The 24,543-nt window shown below is 39.4% G+C and overlaps 1 protein-coding gene across 1 annotated transcript in view; it reads left to right on the plus strand.

The window, feature by feature from the left end:
- The window catches only part of ipmkb (inositol polyphosphate multikinase b), a 125,588-nt gene that overhangs the window by 55,277 nt on the left and 45,768 nt on the right, over nt 1-24,543 (plus strand). The window contains exon 5 of the mRNA XM_073027314.1: nt 24,461-24,542. Within this exon, the coding sequence (XP_072883415.1) occupies nt 24,461-24,542 (82 nt within the window). The remainder of the gene's footprint in view (nt 1-24,460; nt 24,543) is intronic.

Below are 24,543 nucleotides of genomic sequence, written 5' to 3' on the forward strand. Positions count from 1 at the left end.
GCCATGGAATCTCAATAATAGCTCTTCTCTACCTGCCTGCATTGTTATCACAGGGATATACAGTTGCAAGAAAAAGTTTGTGAACCCTTTGCAAGAACCTGATTTTCTGTATTAATTATTCATAAAATGTAGTCTAGCTCACAATAATAGACAAACGCAATTTGCCTAAACTAATAACACACAATTGTACTTTTCATGTCTTTATTGAAAACATTGCTTAATCATTCTGAGTCCAGCCTGGAAAAAAATGTCAGCCCTTCTATTTAATAACTGGTAGAACCTCCTTTAGCAGTAATAACCTCCACCAAATGTTTCCTGTAGCTGCTGATCAGACTTGCACAATGCCGAGGAGGAATTTTAGACCATTCCTCAATACAAAACTCTCTCAGTTCATCAATATTTCTGGGATACCTTGCATGAACAGCCCTCTTCAGCTCATGCCACAGCATGTAAATTGGGTTAAGGTCTGGACTCAGACTTGGCCATTCCAAAACACAAATCTTTTTTTAAACCGCTCTCGCTGATTTACTTGTGTATTTTGGATCATTGTCTTGTTGCATCATCCAACTTCTGTTAAGCTTCAAGTGACAGACTGCTGCCCTGATGTTCTCCTGTAAAATGTCTTGATACAATTTTGAAGTCATTGTTCCCTCAATCATTGCAAGTTGTCTAGACCGTGAGGCAGCAAAGCAGCCCCAAACCATGATGCTCCTTCCACCAAGCTTCACAGTTGGGATGAGGTTTTGGTGGTGGTGTGTAGTGCCCCTTTTCCTCCAAACATAGTGTTATACATTTCTGACAAAAAGTTCAACTTTTGCCTCATCTGTTTGCAAAACATTTTCCCAGAAGCATTAAGGGACATCCAGGTAGTCTTTTGCAAACTTGAGACAAGCAGCAATGTTGTTGGTTTTTTTTTGGAGAGCAGTGGTTTCCTCTATCATGTCCATCCATGAACACCATTCTTATTCAACATTTTTCTTATAGTGGACACAAAAACAGAGACTTTAGCAAGTTCTAGAGATTTCTGCAGGTCTTTTGCTGTTACCCGTGGGTTCTTTTTCACCTCCTTCAGCTTTGCATGCCATGCTGTTGGTGTGATCTTTGGAGGACACTCACTCCTAGGGGAAATAGCAACAGTACTGAATTTCCTCCATTTGTCAGACATTTTCCCTTATCGTGGACCGATGAATACTCAGGTCTTTAGAAATGCTTTTGTAGCCTTTTCCAGCTTCATGCATCTCTACAATTCTTCTAAGGTCCTCTGAAAGTTGTTTTGATCGAGGCAAGAAGAGCAGGCTCTGTCAGTAACCTGATTTTGTGTGTCTTTTTTATAGTGCAGGGTACCTCTACAACCCACACCTCCAATCTTATCTCATTGATTGGGATGCCTGACTCCAAATAGTTTTTGTGAAAGGCCTTACCCCAGAGGTCCACATACTTTTTTGAACCTAGACAGTGATTGTTTAAATGGTGTACTAACGAGAAGTACAATTGTTTGTGTTTGTCTATTATTGTGACTTAGATGAAGATCAGACCACATTTTATGAATAATTAATGCAGAAAATCAGGTAATTGCAAAGGGTTCACAAACTTTTTCTTGCAACTGTTTTTCTCGCAATCCTCATCTTTTTCGTCTACTTGCTGTCCTTGGTAACATCAACTGGAAACAAAGCTTTGGTTTCCAGATGTCAGGTAATAATACAGTTTTGCCGCTCTGCTATCTTTAGACTCTCCGCTAATCAGACTGTTTGTCTATAATTCTGTTGTGGATGAACAGAAATTTTTCTCCATTGAAATTTTGGGGAATTTATTAATTCTGTTACCAGAGAATGTGATGAAATTAATAACGACAGAGCAGAACTTAAGGTAAAGCCATCAAACTGAAAATTTCTCTCACTACCCACCATCTTTGTATTTGCTATCTTACTGAGGCTCCTGGTTATTTGAAACCTTGTTGATCTCTGTTGTGGATGAACTGGATGCCTGAATCTGTACATATGTCCGTGTGGAATTTTTTTCCCAGCATGGGAAATGTCCTCTCTGCAAAAGCCTTTTGAGCCCTGTAATAATTTTGTAAGTTTCAATGACACAAGGAGCAGAAATGGGATTGAATGGCCTAATTCTGCTCCATGTGTCTTACCATCTTATGGTCTTTCTGAATTTTGTCCTTAATATGGATGAATTCAGTATTGTCTTGAAATGGCTGGCTATTGAGATGCAAAGCAGAAAGGAAAACCTTGGAGCAAGGGATAACTATTCAGCATGGCAGTGTTTTGTATTGCAGTTAGACGTCATCAATATCCATGCTAAGAAATCCGATGGGAATTTCACTAGGTGTCCTGAGAATGAGTAATTTTCTTCTACAGATGGTTTGGAGTGAATAATATGAGAATTATGCAGGTATTGAAGGAAATGGAGGATTACGCTGATGAAGGGAATTAGCAGGGGACTCGGTGTTAAATACTTGTTTATAGGTTAATTTAAGTGTTGCTGTAAGAGCATAGGAAATGGATTCAAGAGTTGGCCTGTTGTCTTGACTCAGCTTTAACATGATCAGTCCCAGTCCTGAGCCTCGGCTCTATTTTTTTCAACCATTGAAATTCTCCAAAATTTAAGGTCAGAGCGTCCATAATAACGAGAAAATATCTGTACTTTATGTGAAGAGATTTCTCCTTTCCTGGACAAAATAGATCTGACCCTGCCAGAGGAAACGGCTACAAGACACCTACCGGTACCCTTTTAACTCTCCTCAGAATATTGTAAATTTTCTGCTTGATGAATAGTTTGAAAGGTGAAATTGATGTTCAGCTGCCTTAATTGTTTTCATTTATTAATATTTCATCCACTTTTATTTCCAATGCATGACAAGCAGATGATGGAGATTCTTCAACTCTATAGCCTCCCTTTTGTGGGGTTGGAAATTCCATCCTGCAACAGATTGTTTGAATATATATATAGTTGCATTAACTGGCTCCTGAAGTTCTATTCCAATTTCTTTAAATAGTTAACAGGATATAGGATTGGTGGAGCAGAGATGCAGAAAGAAGATCATGTGCAGATGCAGCATGTCTGTGTAATTACAAAAGCTTTAAATATTTTGGGTCACAACTGTCAAGTTTTTTAAAATACATTAAATTTCATTGTTTTTAACAAGGCAAGTGATTGCAGAATATTTTGTTGTAGAAGTATTTCCCAGCCTTCCTTGTTTCATTAAGAGACGAATCAAAAGTATTAATTTGAAATGATAACTTTTTAAAAAGACTCTCAAATGACCATGTTAAACCAGAGATTACAAAGCGCCTTAAATGATTTGGGTCATAGTGTCAAATCTACGAAGTTCAAAGATAATAATGAAATGTGGAAATTTTTTTTAAAGAAAGCAAATGATTGCAAAATATTTTGTCATAGATGTATTTCCCAGCCAGCCCTCTTCCTTTTAGAGACAAATTTTATAGGATAACTTTTAAATATCCATGTTAAACCAAATATGGTGAAACTACTTGTTACACTAGTTTTCTTGGGTATTAAATGATGTTTACAATTTTACTAGTTTGGCAGGGGGATAGGGATCAGATTTAAAGTCCGAATGTCCATTGAAAATTATATTTTTTACAGCATGCTTGTTTAAACCCTTTCAAATAGACATGTTTGTTTCAGTAGTAAATAATTCAGTGATTTTTGTCTTCCTTGTTCATTCTTCCTCCAAATGCAAAGAGAAATGACATTTCAAATATTTTGAGAAGAAATGTGCCCATTTGTAGCTGCTTATTGATTCTTTGTTCTTGTGTTATGATTCAAAACTATTGTTGATCATTAGCTGAGGATCAAACATTTCATGGAGCCCATCAATTTTATTTGACAGTGATTAGCATAAACATCCGCTTCTGGCTTGTCTTTGACCAGGATGTTATTTTAACTCAGAAATAGAATAATAAATATATGGATGTCATTGGGCCTCATTGTATTGATAAATATTTTGTGGCATTTTCAAATGCATGTGTGTAGTGTTTCCAGCATTTTCTGCATTGTTTTTCCAAAATGTAAATTCTTGTTCAGGACTTGGTGATCATTTTAATATTTTTTATATCACTAATGAAGAATTTTCCCTCTTGATTTCTCATCTCTTTATTTTATGATTTAGTGTGAATTGCAAGTTCCTTAGAGTTTTAAAGATTTGTGACACAAAAGGAGGCCAATTGCCCTATTGCGTCTGGCAATTGATAAAGAGCTATTGAGTCCTGTCCCATTTGTCAGCACTAATTCCTTAATCCAACAGTTTATAGTTCTTTAAGTGCGTGTTCATGTCCACCCAAATATGATGAGAGTTTCTGCTTCTGTGCTATTCTTTCACCCAGTGAATTTATGCTTAATTTTATCTGGCTCACTTTTCCTTGCTTTACATTAGTGCCCCTGGATTATGACACTGATTATGGCCGGATTGAGCAAAATGCAGCTTCATGCGGGCCGGATCAGTCGGACGCGTGCGAACGCAGCTTTCGTTGCCTCTGTTTTTTCAGCCTGCTCTCATGTGTCTCAGTCTCTGCTATAACTACAAAGTGTTTCACTTTACAAATTCCGTTTCTTATGAAGAAGACTGCCGAGCAAGACTGCCGAATAAACACTAAAAACCCTGAAAACCTGGTACCTGAATAAATTCAGCATTAGCCATATCATACGCCATAGGCGCTTTGATTACTGGGGCCAGCTTTAATAGTAATTAGATATTATCTCGCGGGCCAAAGATAATTCCACCGCGGGCCAAATCCGGCCCGCAGGCCTTGAGTTTGACATATATGGTCTAGCCTCTTAACAATTTTGCTCATCTTCTTTGAGTCTACCCTTCAGCCTCTTCTGCTGCAAATAAAACAATGGCAACTTTCCTCATAGTTAAAATTTAACAGCCTTAGCAATATCTTTTTCTGCACTCTTTCCAGTGTAATCACATCTGGATTGCACTGTGGTGACCAGATCAGAATGCAGTATTCAAGCCTATTGAAATTTTGCCACATTTTGTACATCAGGCTTGAAAGTGATTTGTTTCATCACCATGTTATCAGGAGAAAAACAGTTTGGCCCGCTGACTCTTGCACAATGTCCATTAGGAGATGGAAAGTAATGATGCCTGCAAAAGGAAGCTGGCTGTCCTGTCCTTAACCTATTGATATCCTGGCTACGATCAGCTAAGTCAGCAAATGTCCAGCTCCAAGTCTATGGGGAAGTTTTGGACGTGTGCAAGTTATCAGTGAACTGTTCCCTCAACCTATGGACTCATTTTCAAGGACTCTTCATCTCATGTTCTCGGTATTTATTGCTTATTTGTTTATTTTTTTTCTATTTGTATTTGCAAAGTTTGTTTTTTGCACACTGGTTATCTGCCCTGTTGGTGTGGTTCTATTATGCTTCTTGGATTTATTGAGTAAGCCACAAGAGAATGAATCTCAGGGTTGTATATGGTGACATATACGTACTTTGATAATAAATTTACTTTGAGTTTCAACATGTATCAAAAGTGTGTTAAAGTACTCTGCTTTGTATATGATAGCACATAGCTTGTACTAGCAGATGCTTCTTCCTGTTCCTTTTTTTCCAACTCAGTATTTATTTTTCAGATAAGTAGTCTTATTTTTGCTTATCACCTCACTTTAAAAGTATTAGGTTACAGAATTATACAGAACGGTAGTGATTTGAAATTATTTTTAAAAAGTTCCAGACAATCCAAGTGCAATTAATTAATGTTTGCTTGCATGGACAGAAGATTGGCTGATTGGTAGGAGGCTTGGAGTGGGTGGGAATAAAGGGCACCTTTTTAGATTGACTGCTGGTGACTAGTGCTGTTCTACAGGGGTTTAATGTTGTGTCTGGTATTTTTCATGTTTTATGTTAATAATCTAGATGATGGAATTGATGGCATTGTGGCAAAGGTTGTAGATGATACAAAGATGGGTGGATGGGCAGGTAGTGTTGAGGAGGCAGGGAATCTGCAGAAGGACTTGGACAGATTAGGAGAATGGGCAAATGAGTGGAGAATGGAATACAGTGTGGGGAAGTAACTGGACATGCACATTGATAGAAGTAATAAAGGCATGAACTATTTTCTAAATGGTGAGAGAATTCAGAAATTGTAAGTGCAAAGGGACTTGAGAGTCCTAGTGCAGGATTCCATAAAGGTTAACTTGCAGGTTGAGTTGGCTGTAAGGAAGGCAAATGCAATGTTAACATTCATTTCAAGAGGACCAGAATATAAGTGCAAGGATGTAATGCTGAAGCTTTGGTCAGACCACATTGGGAGTATTTAAACAGTTTTAGGCCCCATATTTAAGAAAGGATGTGTTGGCATCAGAGAGTGTCCAGAGGAGGTTTACAAGAATGATCCCGAAAATAAAGTGGTTAACATATGAGTATTTGATAGCTCTGGGCTATACTTGCTGGAGTTTAGAGGAATCATTAGGAGTATGGCAGTGTGGAGGATCAGAGGGATCTTGGGATCCAAGTCCATAGGATGCTCAAAACAGCTGCGCAGGTTGACTCTGTGGTTAAGAAGGCGTTCGGTGTATTGGCCTTCATAAATCATGGAATTGAATTTAGGAGCCGAGAGGTAATGTTGCAGCTATATAAGATCCTGGTCAGACCTCACTTGGAGTACTGTGCTCAGTTCTAGTCACATCTTTCACTACAGGAAGGATGTGGAAGCCATAGAAAGGGTGCAGAGGAAATTTACAAGGACGTTGCCTGGATTGGGGAGCACGTCTTATGAGAATAGGTTGAGTGAACTCGGCCTTTTCTCCTTGGAGCGACTGAGGATGAGAGGTGACCTGATAGAGGTGTACAAGATGATGAGAGGCATTGATTGTGTGGATAGTCAGAAGCTTTTTCCCAGGGCTGAAATGGTTGCCACAAGAGGACACAGGTTTAAGGCAGTAGGTACAGAGGAGATGTCAGGGGTAAGTTTTTTACTCAGAGAGTGTTGAGTGTGTGGAATGGGCTGCCGGCAACTGTGGTGGAGGCTGATACCATAGGGTCTTTTAAGAGGCTTTTAGATAGGTACATGGAACTTAGTAAAATAGAGGGCTATGGGTAAGCCTCGTAATTTCTGAGGTAGGGACATGTTCGGCACAACTTTGTGGGCTGACGGGCCTGTATTGTGCTGTAGGTCTTCTGTGTTTCTATGAATGTGAGGTAGGGAGAGTGTCATTGAAACCTACCAAATATTGAAAAACCTAGGTAGAGTGGACATGCAGAAGATGTTTCCAATAGTGAGAGAGTCTAGGACCAGAGAACACAGTCTCAGAATATAAGGACATCCCTTTAGAACAGAGATGAGGAATTTCTGTAGCCAGAGGGTGGTGAAACTGTGAAATTCATTGCCACAGACAGTTGTGGAGGCCAAGTCATTGAATATATGTTATTTAAAGCAGAGGTTGATAGTAAGGATGTCAAAGGTAATGGGGAGAAGGCAGGAGAATGGAGTTAAGAGGGAAAGTAATTCAGCTATGATCGAACGAATAAGGCTTGATGGGCTGAATGGCCTAATTCTGCTTCTGTGTCCTATGGTCTAAATTCTCAAATGATGATAAATGTGAGTGGTTTTTTTGCAATGGGAGTGGATGTCGGTGAGAAGACATGCAATTATTACCCATCCCCAGTTATTCCTCAGAGGACAGTTACAATAGTTAACTGCATCGGTGGGTCTGGAATCATATAATTCTGTAGTCTAGAATGAGTAAAGATGACAGATTTTCTTCCCTGAAGGATATTAATGAATCTAAAAGGTTTTTATGTCAATTGTAGTTTCATACTTGCCTGTGTGAATGGTAGCCCTTTATTCTCGATTAATTACATGAATTTAAATTTCTCAGTTGGTGTACTGGGGCTCAAATCCATGTCTTTGGAACAACAGTGCAGACCTCTGGATACTTCACTACTTCTTTAAGCACAATGTTAACATACCCATAAATTGAATTTTGCATTCATATTTTAAGCATCTGCGTGTAGCCTGCAGAAACTATCTTAGAAATGCTTTCAGAGTTTCACTGTTTGTCACATTTGGAAAAAATAAAATTCTCAGCAATTACTGGCCCTCAAAGTAAGTTATTTTCCTGTGAAAAGTAATCTTTTGAAAGCTATGATGAGCAGGGATGCCTGGGTGGACTTTTACATTCAAGAGGGAACTCTTGACCCCCCAGTTAATTAATACTAGTTTAAATTATTTTTGAGTATTTTTTTCTCGTGTCTCAACACCTTAGCTCAATTGTAACAATTTAGATATGCGGGCATTTGAGATTAATGCATTTAGTATTGTTCAAATATATTTGTTTGAAGTATAGGTTAAAATTTGCATTTGGGGTGGTGAATATAAAATCCATTGCAATCTCTGCCAGTGATATGGTGAGACAGCCTATTGGTGGATTTGATTATATTTAACATAAAATGTAGTTCTTGTAGATCTTGACTGACAGGATTCTCAAACACTGCTTTGTTTCAATGTAGTTTTGCCAACAACCTTTTTCTGCTTCACTGGTTAGGAATCATTTTGATTATCTCCTTAGAAAATAAAAATAAAGTTAAGTTCATATGGCATTCAATCATCTTTGAATGGAAGTGACTGAAAACATATTGCAGTGTTTAATTATAAATCTATTTGCAAGTGTACTTATTTTCCTGCTGTTTTATCTTTACCGCATCAAAACCTGTTGCTAGTCTTGTGTATGTTTACCTTATGTGTCACTGGCAGGGCCAGTGTTTCTTGTCCATGCGTGATTGCCCAAGGGAAGACAGTGGTAAGCTGCCTTCGGAACCTCCTCAGACCTTCTGGTCCATGTACTATTGTAGTGTTATTCGAAAAGGAGTTCCGCAATTTTGACCAGGTAATGATGGCCAAGTGACAGTGTATCTTCCAATCAGGATGTTATGTGATTTGGAAGAGAACCTGTGGTTGGTGTTGGGGAGTATTCTGGAGTTATGTGGATATAGCAGATATTAATTCAATAGTTCAATAGTTCCATATAATGTCAGAGAATATACACAACCTGAAATTCTTGCTCTTTGCAAACAGAAAACAAAAAATGAATGACAGTAAAGACGTTAGAACCCCAAAACTCGCTTCTCCCTCACCCATGCAGCAAAGCATCAGCCCTCCCCCTGCCCCACTTATTTCAGCCCAAAGTATCAGCACCTCCCACCCACCAAGCAAGCAATAGCAAAGCCTCCGAGAGATCTGCGGTACAGAAAAATTAATCGTTCACCCGACAATTTGACATACCACAGGCTCCCTCTCTCTTCCTAATAAAGGGGCAGAGAGGTGCCACAGAGCAAGAAGGGAGACCAACAAAAAAAACAACTCATTAATTTAAGGTGTTAAGGTCTGCCGTGTTGTTTTTTTCAAGATCTCTGACTTGAGAATTGATAGTAAACTCTTACAATGAGGGTGGGGGGGGGGGTGGGAGAGAGATGTTTACCAAGTACACAGACTTCTGACATCTGATCTGCTGTTCTAGAATTTCCATTTTCTCCTGTGACACTTGTTGGTAGCACTGGAGTAGAACTGGCTTATCCACAGGGCCACAAAGGCATGCTCCTCTTCTAGGCTGCACCCTTGGGATTTTGAAAAATGGCCAGTCAGCCTGGGAGCTGAGACCATTGCCATAAAGACCCACAGTTTGAGTGCAGCTGACAGAACCCATCTGTCTTGAAAAGGGGGAAAAAAAGAGACATTAAAGGTAGAAATTAAGCTGTTTCTGCAGATGAGCTCGAAGAAGCTGCTCTCCAGCACCATCGTAGTTCTGCTCAAACAACCACCTTTCTTGAGTTCTTATTGTAGATATACATAGGTTCAGGACACTTGAAATTAGCCTTCAGTTCTTATTTTTAAATGGAAATCAGTAATTTGAAGTTGAACTGGCCCATAGACTGAGAGATTACATATACAACAGCCTAACGTTGAGACAGTGGAGTTGTTAATTTGCTAGGCAACATGGCTATGTTATTTGCACCATTGTGACTTGAGTTCAAGCTGGCAGACCAGCTTGATGTTGTCATTTAGCATTTCAAAGATAGTCACAAGTGTAGCTAATTAATTGTTTTGTGTATTTATGATATTTGTATACTCAGACACCCCTGACAACATTAATTTTGGTTGTCTAGCTCTTTGCTGTCAGAAGTTTTTAGAATATTTGTGATAATTAGTTTCTACCAGCAAAGATGTTTTGACTTTCAGAGGTGTTTAATCAATTACAATGTGCTTCCACTTTGTATCTCAGAAGAATCCTTTGTCAATCCAAAGTATTAAAGAAAACAATGTCGTCGTAACTACTGAAATTTTATTCAATCACTTAGCACTGATAGTGTCTCTGGAATGATGCCAGCTTGTTGTGACGATTAAAGACTTCCGTATCACCAGCTTCAGTGTCTTTCTGGTGACTTTGATCACAGTCACAACAGTTGGTGGCGCTGCTTTGCCCTGCTTTCTTTATTCTTGTTGGCGTGAGAGGTGCTACCAGAATGGTATAAGGTGAAGGTCCTGAATTTTTGGGGGGGTGTGGATGCGATGCCACATTACTGTGTCCTAGATAATGCTGAGCGTGAGAACATAAGAAATAAGGCCAGGAATAAGGTCATATGTTTCTGTGAATTACCCATCGTTTAGTAAGTTTCTGTTAATTTAATTTTGTATGACCACTTTTTATCTGATCCCTATTAACACAATTGCACCATTGTACCAAAATCAATGTGAAATTATGTTCCTAGTTCAAGCTATTGCTCCCCCATGGGAATAGTTAATGGTAATAAAAAAAAAGACAAGCTACTGTTTAACTGAGTAATAAATTAGAACACTGCCAATACAGTACTATAAAACTGTATTGGTTCATAATAGTTATTGACGGAGGAATTCATCCAGTGTATGCCGCCATGTTCTTTTGATTGACTGTAAATGAACAAAATCAGCACAGACACTGGGTGTAGATAATGGACTGCCTTCATTACTTTTCTGCATGAAGTAGTGTCAAAATCTAACAATAAATTTTCTGACACAAAATATAAAAGAATCACAGCTTTTTGAATCAGCATCTTTTGGTCCAAATGGATAACATGAGCACACGACTGACACTGTTTAAAAACTTTTCACTCTAAGCATGGTGTAGTGTCTAATGGCCACACAAGTGCACACGACTGATGCTAGTTAGATACTGTTTGGCAACTGTCTCCTGTCCCAATTAAATGGCATATCATTTCAAATAAATGAAGGGAATCCTGGATATTTTGTTGATTAGATTTTGTTCTTAAAGAACTGTCCCAAATAAGTGGCTGCCCTGATTAACTGATTGTCCGGTTAACTGGAATCCACTGTATATTTCTCCTTAAAGAAGGTGATCAAAAATCAACATAGCACTCAATATGGTCTCATTAAAGCTGTGTAAAGAGATATAGAGTGACATGTTGGAATGGGAAGTGGAATTAAAATGGGTGGCCACTTGGAGATCCCACTTTTTCTGGAGGATGGAGCATAGGTGCTTGGCTAAGTGGTCTCACGTACAGGAGGCCACACCTGGAGCACCGGACACAGTAGATGACTCCAACAAACTCACAGGTGGTGTGGTTTCAGCTGGAAGGACTGTTTGGGGCCCTGAATGGTAGTGAGGGAGGAGGTGTAGGGGTAACTAGAGCACTAGTTCCACTTCCAAAGATAAGTGCCAGGAGGGAGATCAGTGGGGAGGGATGAATGGACAAGGGAGTCATGTAGGGAGTGATCCCTGCGAGGAGAGGGATTGGGAGAGCGCTTTGCCGAACACCTAAGCTCTGTCCACTAGAAAAAGTGGGATCTCCCTGTGGCCACCCATTTTAATTCCACTTCCCGTTCCCATTCTGACATGTCAGTCCAGGGCCTCCTCTACTGTCACAATGAGGCCACGCACACCCGGGTTGGAGGAGCAACACCTTGTATTCTGTCTGGGTAGCCTCCCACCTGATGGCATGAACATCAATTTCTTAAACTTGTGGTAATGCCCCCTGCCCCCCCCACCCCAGCCTCCTTTTTCTTCCCCATTCTCCATTCCCATTTCCCTCTCTCACCTTGTCTCCTTACCTGCCCATCACCTCCCTCTGGCTCTCCGCCCACTTTTATTTCTTCCATGGCCTTCTGTCCTCTATCAGATTCCCCCCTCCCCAGTCTTGTATCTCTTTCATCAATCAACTTCCCAGCTCATTTCAGAAAGGTGGGGGGGTGTTGTACTGACTCTTATCTATATTAACTTCCTGTTGAGAGTGTTGTGAGCTTCAAGTTCCAAGGTATGAACATCACCAGTAGCCTGTCCTGGTCCAACCATATTGACATCATGGCCACAAAAGCTCACTTCCTGGAGGCTAAAGAGATTTGGTATGTTTACATTGACTCGAACCAGTGCATCATAGAAAGAATTCTGTCTGGATGCATAATGACTTGGCATGGCAACAGCTCGGCATGCGGCTGCACGAAACTACAGGAAGTTGTGGACATGGCTCAGCACGCCACAGGAGCGAGCCTCCCTTTTATGGACTGTCTATATTTTGGTGCCGTGGGAGGAGGGATGGGAAGAGGCCCACTAGTGAAAGGCCTTGAAGTACCAGCCCTTTGTGCAAGAGTGCAAAGACAAGGGATGGCAGGCATGGTTGTTCCCTGTGGAGATCGGCTGCAGAGGTTTCCCAGCCAAATCAGCATGGTGGTTGTTGTCAGCTCTGGGCCTGGACGAAAGGAGCAAAAAACAAGCAGCTCGTAGGATAGAGGAAGAGGCAGAATGAGCCTCTTGTTGGATTTGGAGTAGGCGAGAGGAGGGAAGCTGGAAGCCAGGAGCAGATGGACAGTGATTTGGCCACCACTGTCGGCCCACCAACTGGAGAGTGTCGTGGTTAAGGGTCGAAACATTCTGTGAAGGTTGGGAACCACCTGATGACATCTGCTCCTGGCTGAAGGTTACGGTTACCTCATAAGGTATCTGGAGAATGCACCCTAACAGCTGTATGTAACAAGTCTCACAGCTTCAGTAAACTGGTTTATGTAATCATAGACCACACCCACCCTATTTATTCTCTTTCCTGCCCTCCCCTATACAAAAACTTGAAAGCATATGCCACCAGGCTCGAGGACAGCGTCTATCCCGCTGTTATCAGACTGAATGAACCTTATAAAGATGAGCTTTATTTGTCACCTCTATATTAAAACATGCAGCAACATGGGTTGCTTTGTGACAATGATTTACACATTCTGAGGATGTGCTGGGGGCAGTCCGTAAATGTTGCCAAGACAGCATGCCCGCAATGTACTAATCCTATCCTGTACATCTTTGGAATCTGGGAAGAAACTAGAGCACTCAGAGGAAATCTACAGGGTCACGGAGAATATGCATAATTCTTACAGACAACTGTAGAGATTGAACCTGATCGCTGTTGCTGTAAACTTTTATGCTAACTGCTATGCTACCATGCCACTCTGACCTTGTACGATAAAATGGACTCGGCCCCACGATCTACCTCATTATGATTTTGCTCTTTATCGTTTACTTGCACTGCACTTTTTCTTTTGCTTTTTCACTTTATTTTGCATTGTTATTGTTTTACTTTCTGTTGGTACAGGTGACAATAATAAACCAACAGCAAAGCCAATAATCCCAAGTTTAGACTTCCCAAGGTCTGGAATATCTTTCCTGCATCGTATCTGTTCAGTCCTGTCAGAATTTTATAAGTTTGATTAAGTCCCCTTTCATTTATCTGAATTCTAGAAAATGTAAGGCCAGTCATTACAATCTCTGCATAGATTAGTCATCATTTTCCAGCAATTTTCCGATGGCAGATGTTGGACTAACTGGCCTATGGTTTCCTGCATTTTCCTCTTTCTTGCCTTCTGTTATTTTTATTTGTGGTTTTCCAGTCTGCTGGGATTATTTCAGAATTTAGGGAATGCTTGATGCTAGTCAGTGCATCTCTGGTTTGATTTAACTGCACTAGCGTTTAATCACCAAGACCTTCTTGAGTGTTTTCGGAAGTGCATTTCTTCAGGAAAGTTTAGAGTATTCCATCATGCTTGTGATTGGTGCCCTGCAGGTAAAAAGGCTTTGCAGTGTTAGTCAGAAGATACCCAGCTTATTGCCTGCTGTCACAGCTGTATATTTATGAGGCAGTTAGTGTTGCCTTCATTGCCCCCCCCCCCCCCCCGCACCTCCCGCTGGTGAACATGGCAATATCGAAGCAGTTGAAGGTCAAGCAAGATTGTCTCTTGTTGAAGATGGCCTCATATTTGTGGGACTTGCCATACATCAACCCATACCTGAATGTTGTTTAGATTTGTTTAAGTGAACACTGTTGCTTGGATAGCTATTTTGCACTAGAATGGATGTTGTTTTTCTTTCTTCTTTGAAAAGGTGTATAATTTATGTTTAATTTGTTTTTCTTGTGAATACTGCTTTTACAATGCTATGTTCCTGTGATTATCCAGCATGTTTTTCATTATACCTGTGCGTACATGTACTTATGCATTTGACAATAAATTTGACTTTGAGAACTTGTTATATTTGGGTCAAGAGTCTTCTGGTGCTTTTGTTAGGTGTTCATTATCCCTCTTGAGCATCGGTAGGGATGAAAAGCACCAAGTCGACAGCCCATAACTGTTGCCTGCATTGCCATCTGTTGGAAAATGAAAGGCTCTTGACCACTTTTCTTACACCTTACCCACAGATCCTAAGATAATTTTCCAGCAGCCAAAATTTGATATTGTGTAACCCTGTGTAATTGAGGATCCAACCTTTGCCTATTTGGTCTGCGTGATTTGGTGGGTTCACGGAGCTGAGTAGATGAGATTAGAGTAAAATGATCATTTTAAAGAAGTTGCAGTTTCATTTCCTCTTGGTTTCATAAATATTCATATATAAATTAAAAACTGTTAACTTCAGAGCAGTTAACTTGCAATATGATTTCTGAATTTTACAATTGTTTGTGAAAGCAGTCTTTAAACAGAAGCTGTTTTGGAAAATAGACCAGTTTGCTTCAGAATGTCTGGGTAAGGTCTTAAAAGATGCAGGTAATATTTGACAGTTAGTCTGCTTCATCCTTCTCTAGGTTACATCTTCCAATGGAAAAAGCAGTGCAGAAAAGTATGTATAAATGGGTAAAATTCAATTCAGACCAATAATTGACAGGTATGTTAACATTACTGCATATTCACTTACAAGTAATGCTAATCCAAACAGCACAGTATACACGGACACTGGAAGATGCATCACTTGGCATGAGTAGCTCTTTTTTTATCAATGAATGCTCTGTGTTAACACAACCCTTCAACAATATCTTTCATGTATGTGTTTTTCACAGCTATACCACCCTTTCTATAATGCTTTTCACACAATAAGAGATCACAAATCTGCTCTTGCTCAGTTTTTTTGTCTTTTAAAGAAACCTCTTGCAGATTTTATAGTTTGTGCTGTTTGATTTGCACCCCAATAATGGTTGTAATATATATTGAAGTATGTGCACTGAATTTTTGAGCTTCCTTTCTGAGACTGTCAATTGCATTTTATATTGTGGAATTGCTAAATGCTTAGTACTTTAAAAATAATGAGTAATTAGAAATTTTGAATTCTAAACATGCTTGCAAATGTTATAAGCTGTATCATATAGTACAAGTATAAAATGTTTAGGTAATCTTCGCAATCTTCTGGTCATTTTGTGAAATTACTGATATGACTCAACTCAAAGCTATAACTAAAATCTAAAATTCCATATTGGCATCCTAATCAATTTTTTAAAAAATTGTGATTTTTACCATAATTGAAATATGTCAGTAATTAACTTTTCCAAAAAGAAGACTTCAATCAAATATTTAAACTTAAGATAAAATGGTCCTTTGCGGATCCTCCTTTTATAATTGTATAAATTTGCAATTCTGAAGGTCTCGTCATACAAGAAATTCCCATGTTTATTGATCACCTACCATGAAGCAGTGTAGTGAATAAGGGGTAGGCCATTTAGAACAGTGATGCAGCAAAACATTTTCACCCAGAGAGTGGTGAATATGTTGGAATGCTTTGCCCCAGAAGGCAGTGGAGGCCAAGCCTCTGGATGCTTTCAAGAGAGAGTTAGGTAGAGCTCTTATAGATAGCGGGGTCAAGGAATATGGGGAAAGGGCAGGAACAGGGTACTGATTATGTATGATCAGCCATGATCACAGTGAATGGAGGTGCTGGCTAGAAGGGCCGAATGGCCTACCCCTGCACCTACTGTCTATTGTCTATAGTGCAGCCATACATCTTTCAGAATTGATACGTTATTAAAAGGAGTTGCTAAGCATGATGTCATCACTAACATCATTATTTTTCCAAGGTCATTTCAATTTTCAATTTCCTAAATCATTTTGTCTTGACAGATTCTGGTACTTTCAATATTGTTGGGTAGAATTCAGACTGTGTTTATTTATCCATTCCATTTGAATCCACAAATCACTGCAGCCAATACCTCTTGGGATTAGATCTGGGTCTAATATTTATAATTATTCTTATAAATTGACAAATGGAGATTTTGCAGGTTATTTTTCTGGGTTATTAAAAGAAGTTAACTTAAGAAACTTGTAACAAGTGACTATTGGGTTACAGGTGACTTTTTGCAGTGATTCATCGTTTCATAGCTTTCCATCAGCATCCATCTAATAGAGATCTTTGCTGACCTTTGTGTTCTTCCACATGCTGGGGGGCCGGGGGGAAGGATCAGACTGAATAACTTCCCAAGGCCTGTTGTTGAGATATTTAAACAACAGTGTGTTAATTGACAGAAGAAATAACAGAGTATAAAGGAACTAACACCTGTTAGGTTCCCAAAAATCTATTTGTAAATTAAAAATAAATTAACTTCCAGCATTTCAAAATATTCCAAAGCATAGTTCTTAAAATCATCTCTGAACCTATAATTAAGTTGATGAACAGTCTTTGAACCTATAATTACCTCGCATTTATCTGCTGGCTTTCGTGTCTAAAAGTACCATATTTGCTGTCTTCTGGTCATCTGGTTCCTGCTCTGTGACTTGTCAAATCTTGTCAGGATCTATATCTATGTCAGGACCCCATTTATCTTCCTTGTCTTTCATAGCAGTCTGGAAATATCTTATCAGGTCCTGGGGATTTATCCATCTTTAAGCACACTAAGCAGCATTATACCTCTTTTGAATGACAATATGCACTAGAATATCTTCATCTTCCTCCATGGAATCTCTAGCTACAATGTCTTTATCCTTTTTTGAATATAGAAGAGAAATACTCATTTAAGACCTCATCTATTTCCTGTGGCTCCAAATGTATAGTGGCATGCAAAAGTTTGGGCACACCTGGTCAAAATTTCTGTTACTGTGAATAGCTAAGTGAGTAAAAGATGACCTGATTTCCAAAAAACTTAAAGTTAAAGATGACACATTTCTTTAATATTTTAAGTAAGATTACTTTTTCATTTCCATCTTTTACAGTTTCAAAATAACAAAAAAGGAAAAAGCCTGAAGCAAAAGTTTGGGCACCCTTCATGGTCAGTACTTATTAACACCCCCTTTGGCAAGTATCACAGCTTGTAAGCACTTCCTGTAGCCAGCTAAGAGTCTTTCATTTCGCCCATTCTTCCTTGCAAAAGGCTTCTAGTTCTGTGAGATTCTTGGGCCTTCTTGTATGCACTGCTCTTTTGAGGTCTATCCACAGATTTTCAATGATGTTTAGGTCGGGGACTGTGAGGGCCATGGCAGAACCTTCAGCATACGCCTCATGAGGTAGTCCATTGTGGATTTTGAGGTGTGTTTAGGATCATTATCCTGTTGTAGAAGCCATCCTGCTTTTCATCTTCAGCTTTTTTACAGATGGTGTGATGTTTGCTTCCAGAATTTGCTGGTATTTAATTGAATTCATTCTTCCCTCTACCAGTGAAATGTTCCCTGTACCACTGGCTGCAACACAAGCCCAGAGCATGGTCGATTCACCCCCCCAATGCTTAACAGTTGGAGAGATGTTCTTTTCATGAAATTCTGCAACCATTTTTCTCCAAACATACTTTTGCTCATTGCGGCCAAAAGGTTCTATTTTAACTTCATCAGTCCACAGGACTTGTTTCCAAAATGCATCAGGCTAGTCTAGATGTTCCTTTGCAAACTTCTTGTGGTGAGGACGCAGGAAATGTTTTCTTCTGATGACTCTTCCATGAAGGTCATATTTATGCAGGTGTTACTGCGCAGTAGAACAATGCACCACCACTCCAGAGTGTGCTAAATCTTCCCGAAGGTCTTTTGCATTCAACCGGGGGTCTTGATTTGCCTTTTTAGCAATCCTACGAGCAGTTCTCTCAGAAAGTTTTCTTGGTCTTCCAGACCTCAACTTGACTTCCACTGTTCCTGTTAACTGCCATTTCTCAATTAAATTACGAACTGAGGAAATGACTTCCTGAGAATGCTTTGCTGTCTTCTCATAGCCTTCTCCTGCTTTGTGGGCATTACTTATTTTAATTTTCAGAGTGGTAGGCAGCTGCTTCAAGGAGCCCATGGCTGCTGATTGTTGGGACAAGGTTTGAGGAGTCAGGATATTTATAAAGCTTTGAAATTTGCATTACCTGGCCTTTCCTAATGATGACTGTGAACAAGCCATAGCCCTAACAAGCTAATTAAGGTATGAGACCTTGGTAAAAGTTATCTGAGAGCTCAAATCTCTTGGGGTGCCCGAACTTTTGCATGGTGCTCCTTTTTTTCACTCTAAAAGTGTACAAAACAAAAATAATACATTAATCTTGCTTAAAATATTGAAAAGAATGTTTCATCTTTAACTTTATGACTTTGGGAGATCAGTTCATGTAATACTTACTTAACTATTCACTGTAACAGAAATTTTGACCGGGGTGCCCAAACTTCTGCATGCCACTGTAGATTGCTCACTTGGTCCCAAAAGAGCCCCATTTTTCTTTGGTTTCCCCGTTGCGCTTGTAGATATCATTGGGATTTCTGTAATCTTACCTGCCAGTGATTTTTCATAACCCATCTTTGCCCTAATATTTTTCAAATAACTTACTCAGTTTTCAGTTCTCCAAAATAAATGTTTTCTCTTTTTAAACTCTCTATAACCCTTGACGTCCAGAGGTTCCTGAATTTGCAGTGTTTACCTGCCATCTTTATGGGAGCATGATAGACCTAAATTCTCATAATTTCATTTTAAAGCAATTCCCACTTCCAGAATGTAGAATTGTCTACTCCTTGTTTACATTTGCAAGGTCCTATCTAATGATATTCAAATTGACCCTCCATCACCAGCATAGTACATCTGTTTGAGAGGGGCATGATCACAGGGGACTTTCTGCCCCATCTCCATACCATTCTTGGTGGTTTCCCTCAGACATTGCTTGTCATGTGACCAACTTGCTAAACATACAATGCTCTATGTCCTCAGCATCATGGATGTTCCACTGTGAGTTCATCTGGAGCTCCAGATGCACATGCAGTCAGTCAGGGACTGCATTTGGACACTTTTTGTAGACATGGTCACCAGGGACACAGGAAATCTCCCAGGTTTCCCATGTCTTGCTTGAAGAGCATTCAATGGGTCCATTTTATAGGACCATAAGGCATAGGAGCAGAATTAGGATGTTCAGTCATCAAGTCTGTCCTGCAAATCCCTTAAAATCAACGCTTAGTTACCCTTCTTTAAATTATTGCACTGGTTATGGTAGGGATCTTAGCTGCTACAAAAAAAAATCAGTTGTTGACTCCTTGAATGAGTTAAAGAAAGGTAGAAATACCCATTTGTTGCTGATCATCAGCCATTCTCAGATTCAGATTAATTTTATCAATGAAACCTACAGTGAAATGTGTCATTTGTGTTAACAATCAACTTGATTAAGGATTTGCTGGGGGCAGCCCACAAGTTTCACCACACATTCTGGCACCAACATAACGTGCCCACAATGCTCAGCAGAACACCACGGAAAGTAACGAAACAGAACGTACCAACAAAGCAACAGCAGTGAAACAAGCCCCACTTCTCCCTCCCACCTACCTACCCACCCATGGACATGCACAGTCCTCTACCCCAGGACAAGCCATCTTCAGCCTTCAATCTGCAGAGGACTCATGGACTTGTAGACACTGACTTTACCTGGTGGAACCACAGAGATTCACCGCCAGGATTCAACTTCTGGATTTCCAATCGACCTTCAAGCTTTGATCCTGACATCTGACTCCGATTTGGTTACTTACTCAGTCACTAACCATTGCACTTTAGGATCTGCTGTGATTTCTTTGCCTCTCTTTTTGATCACAAATTTAAAGTGCAACTCATTAGATGTGAGCTGTGTGCTTTATACCAGCCAGCTTGTTAAAATTGTATCCTAATGACTAATTAAGAATGCATGAGGATCTATTAGCTGTTCAGTGCTCTGAAATTTATTATAAAACAGATAATTCAGATGAAAATGACCATGCTGTGATTACATTTGATGGTGAATTCCACAAATATACTGTGGTTTTGAAAATTGTCAATATTATCTGAGCAGTCATCAACAAATGGTTCAATTGTATTGTCAAAGATTGATGTCTAAATGCATGGCTTTCAGTACTCTGAATCTTTCCTAGCATTATCATTTTTTGAATAATTAATCATGTTATTTATCACAGACTTACAAGTAATTTAGTGTCACTTATCCCAATTTACTCTTAATTGTACTGATACTGTGGGCTAATGCTGTAGTGATTTCTACAATAATTTGTTCAAGAATCATTTACTACCTGGGGCATTCAAATACAGTTCCAGCAGTCTTAAGATTTACAACTGCATGAGTTGAATTCCTGTGCTTCTTGAATAGTAGTAAAACTTTAATTCAGAACCTCCTTTAGTTTGGATTTTGTACTATATATTTTCCTTTCCATTTCTTGGTCACCAAATTGTTCTCACCAGTTGTTCCTAAATACACATCGGCAGAATTCTTGGTGCGGCAAATCAGTTGATACATTTTAATATTAGAATTAGATTAGAGATTGGTGCCGCCTTTCAGAGCCCAGGATACTTTGCAGGATGACCTTCGATATAATGGTTTGCCCTCACTGCTGTTGTTCATTGAACTACCTTCAATGAAGGATGTTATTTTTCTGTACTTCCACCTGTTTGTTTGCCGTAGTAAATGACGCCGGTGGTGTCTACACGCACCATATTGGTGTCTGGAGTTATGGTGCAAAGGTCACACCATAAACTATGGGCAAAGCTGCTTCTGCAAGTTTCTTGTAAAGCAGGATGAGCATTAGAAGTGCATCAACCACTGATCATTGTTACTCATGGGTTATAGTGAATTCAGAAGGGTCCAGCTGCACTTATGTGCCAAGAACGTGTATTGCAATCATAATCATGGTTTGGATTCAGTCCATAAGGTTGAGGGTGATGTGCTTGAGAGGACTGGAGCATAATATCTGTTGATAGTTTAGAATGCAGTGCTTCATAGGGGGTTGCATACAAATTTGGTTAAGGACATTAAGTTGGTACGTGCAAGTTTGCTGATGATACAGAAGTGTGGAATATAAAGAACTTTTAAGGCAGGGGTTCCTAACCTGCATCAATACCATGAAGCAAGGAATCTGTGTACTTCAAGTTGGGAACCCCTGCTTTAAGGGGATACAGTGCCTTGCAAAAGTATTCAACCCCTAACCCTTTGGTCACATAAGTGAGAATTACCACCAATTTATATGAGAGTTTTTATTTCGGAATCATGTGCTCCTTATTTCACATTAGAGGCCAACAAATGGAAAATCGTAAAATATGAAAAATGACAAATTCAAGTAACTTTAATGTCAGCAGTTCAAGTTGAGCTACCTCTTACAGCTGTTGCAGCCAGTGATCTTTTTAGATAAGAATCCATTAGCTTTGCACGACATGATGGAGCAAGAGTTGCCCATTCCTCTTTGTAAAATAGCTCAACTTGTACCAGATTAGTTGGGGAGCAGCCTTGAGGTCTTGCCAGAGATGTTCGATCGAGTTAAGGTCTGAACTCTGGCTGAGCCACTCAAGGACATCAATTTTCTTCATTTGAAGCCACTCCATGGTTACTCTTGACAGCGCTGAGGCCAAAAAGTTCCATTTTTTTTGTCTCATCTGACCACAAGACATTTGTGGCCTACATTTTTGCAGTATCTTTTGAATGGCACCTTGCAAAGTCTTCATAGGCAAGGATATACTTTTTTTAGTCAGGGCTTCGTCTTTGCCACTTTCGCATAAATACCATTTTTTTGTGCAAGGCCTTAGAGATTGTGGAGCCATAAACTTCATTTCAAGTTGCAGCAACCAGCTTCTGCAGCTTACTCAGAGTGACTGTTGGTGTCACAGTAGCCTCTCTTACAGGTGCCATTCTTCTCCAGCAAGTTTAGAGGGGCAGCCTGACCTCGGCAGTGTGGCTGTGATTTCATATTTTTTCCACTTTTTCAAGATAGACTGCACTCAGCTCCAAGTAATGTTCAGTGCCTTTGAGATGGTTTTGTACCCTTACCTAGATTTGTGTTTCTCTGTTACCATTTTCCTGACTTGACGTGAATGCTCTTTTGTCTTCATTTTGGGTGGTCTGTTGAAAATCTACCATACTTTTGAACCTTATGGAGAGAAGGGATATTTATTCTGATGAATTCATTGAAAACAGGCGATTCTCCAATTTTGTACATCAAAAAATTAGGTGAGTTGGTAAGGTAATATACAGTATTGCATCTGAGGAAAGTTTAGTATAGTAATTACAAAGGGGATGAATACTTCTAAAGCCTCATAATTTTGGTTTTGATTTTTTTGTGAATTGTTGACCGGTTTTGGAATGTTTCTTTTGAGTTGACATAATGTACAATGTTTTATAGATCAGCTACTTCAATATATTTTAAATTTGGAAAATGAGACAGTAAAATGTGAAAGTTATTGTGACGACTAAATATTTTTCAAGGCTCTGTATAGACCAGGTAAGTAAATGGGTGAGGTCATGGAAGATAGAATGCAATGTGTGTAAATGCGAGGTCACACATTTTGGGTGAATAAAATGGAAAAGTTTTTTTTTGAATGTTAAGAGAACAAAAATCTTTGATGTTCAGAAGGGTGCCTTGGACACAAGACACAATGTATATGTGGACACAGCATGCTGTCTGACACAGTGTGCAAGAGGATTTGAACACAAAAGCAAAGGCATTGTACTGAAATTATATGCAACTTTGGCAATACTCCCTCTGGAATATTGTGAGAAGTCTCCCTCTGGAATATTGTGAACAAGTTTCCATGCCCTAAGAATAATCCCATGCCTAAGGTACTTCACTAGATTAATTCCTGGGACTGGGAGGTTGCTTTCTGTGAGAGACTCGGCACACTGGACCTAACTTTTTTGCGTTTAGCAGAATGAGTGGTGATCTCAGTGAAACTTGCAAAATTCTTATAGGAATTGTGATGTGAATGGAGGAATGGTATTTCCCCTTGCTAAGGTGTTTAGATTGTGTGACCAAAGACTCAAGATAAGGAGCAACTATTCAGGACAGATGAGAAGAAATTTTTCTTCCATTATGTAGTCAGTTTTTGAAGTTCTCTGTCCAAGGAGGCGGTTGAGGCTCCATCTATTCACAACAGAGTGATGGATTTTTGGAAAAGAAATCAAGGGAGTTTGAAGTTAGTGCAGGCAAGTAACATGAAGGTAGGTGGGCAGTTAATGTCTTTCTGAACTGTGGGGCTAGCGTGAGGGACCAGAAAACCATTTCATGTTTATTATGTTCAATGATGGCTTTCGATGGCAAATTGGTTAACGCTTAAAAAGAAACATTAACAGTGAAGGCTGGAGGGAAAATGGGGATTGTACAACCAATTAGTACAGGTAGCAGCTATTCAGATTTGTTGAGTTGAATAGCTGCTACCTGTACTAATTCCAGGAGAGTGGCTCAAGATAATTTGTTCTCCAATGTTTTTTGCATAATTCATATTCCTGTTTTGTAGCTTTTTGTAACATAGGGAATACGCCATAGGCTTATCAAGTGCTGCTTTCCAAGCTGTGATTTCAGAGGAGTAGACCGGAAGAGTTAATTTCTTGCATTAATTTGTGTTTTGAAGTGTGGTAGCACTGGTTTAACTGATGAGCACTGTGTGTTACATGAGGTTCTATCAACATGTCAAAGCACTGGTTTCACTGCAAAGTTTCGGTGCACATTAGGCAGTGTGGCTATGCATCTGATAGAAATATCAGTTCAGGTGAACTGATGGTAATTCAAGTTTACCCATCTGAAACTGAAGGATACATGAATAAATTCTTTGTCTTGGTCTCATTTCTCCCTTATCTTTTTGAGTGCATTTGAGCATTGAAATATTTTCTGCCGAAACATTTTATGTAAATTTTAATGGTTTCTGTTTAAATGGCTAACAAATGATCCGCATTCAGCTTATCTTGTTAATTGAAATAAGTGCTAACATTTGATTCTATTTTTAATTTTTCTGTCCAGGTCTACCAGTTTTCATCTGATAGCTACGTGGCATATGACCAGCACTATGGAAGAGGCTTAACAAAGGAAACTTTGAAAGATGG

The sequence above is a fragment of the Hemitrygon akajei genome, chromosome 23, assembly GCF_048418815.1.
Source record: "Hemitrygon akajei chromosome 23, sHemAka1.3, whole genome shotgun sequence".
NCBI lineage: Eukaryota > Metazoa > Chordata > Chondrichthyes > Myliobatiformes > Dasyatidae > Hemitrygon > Hemitrygon akajei.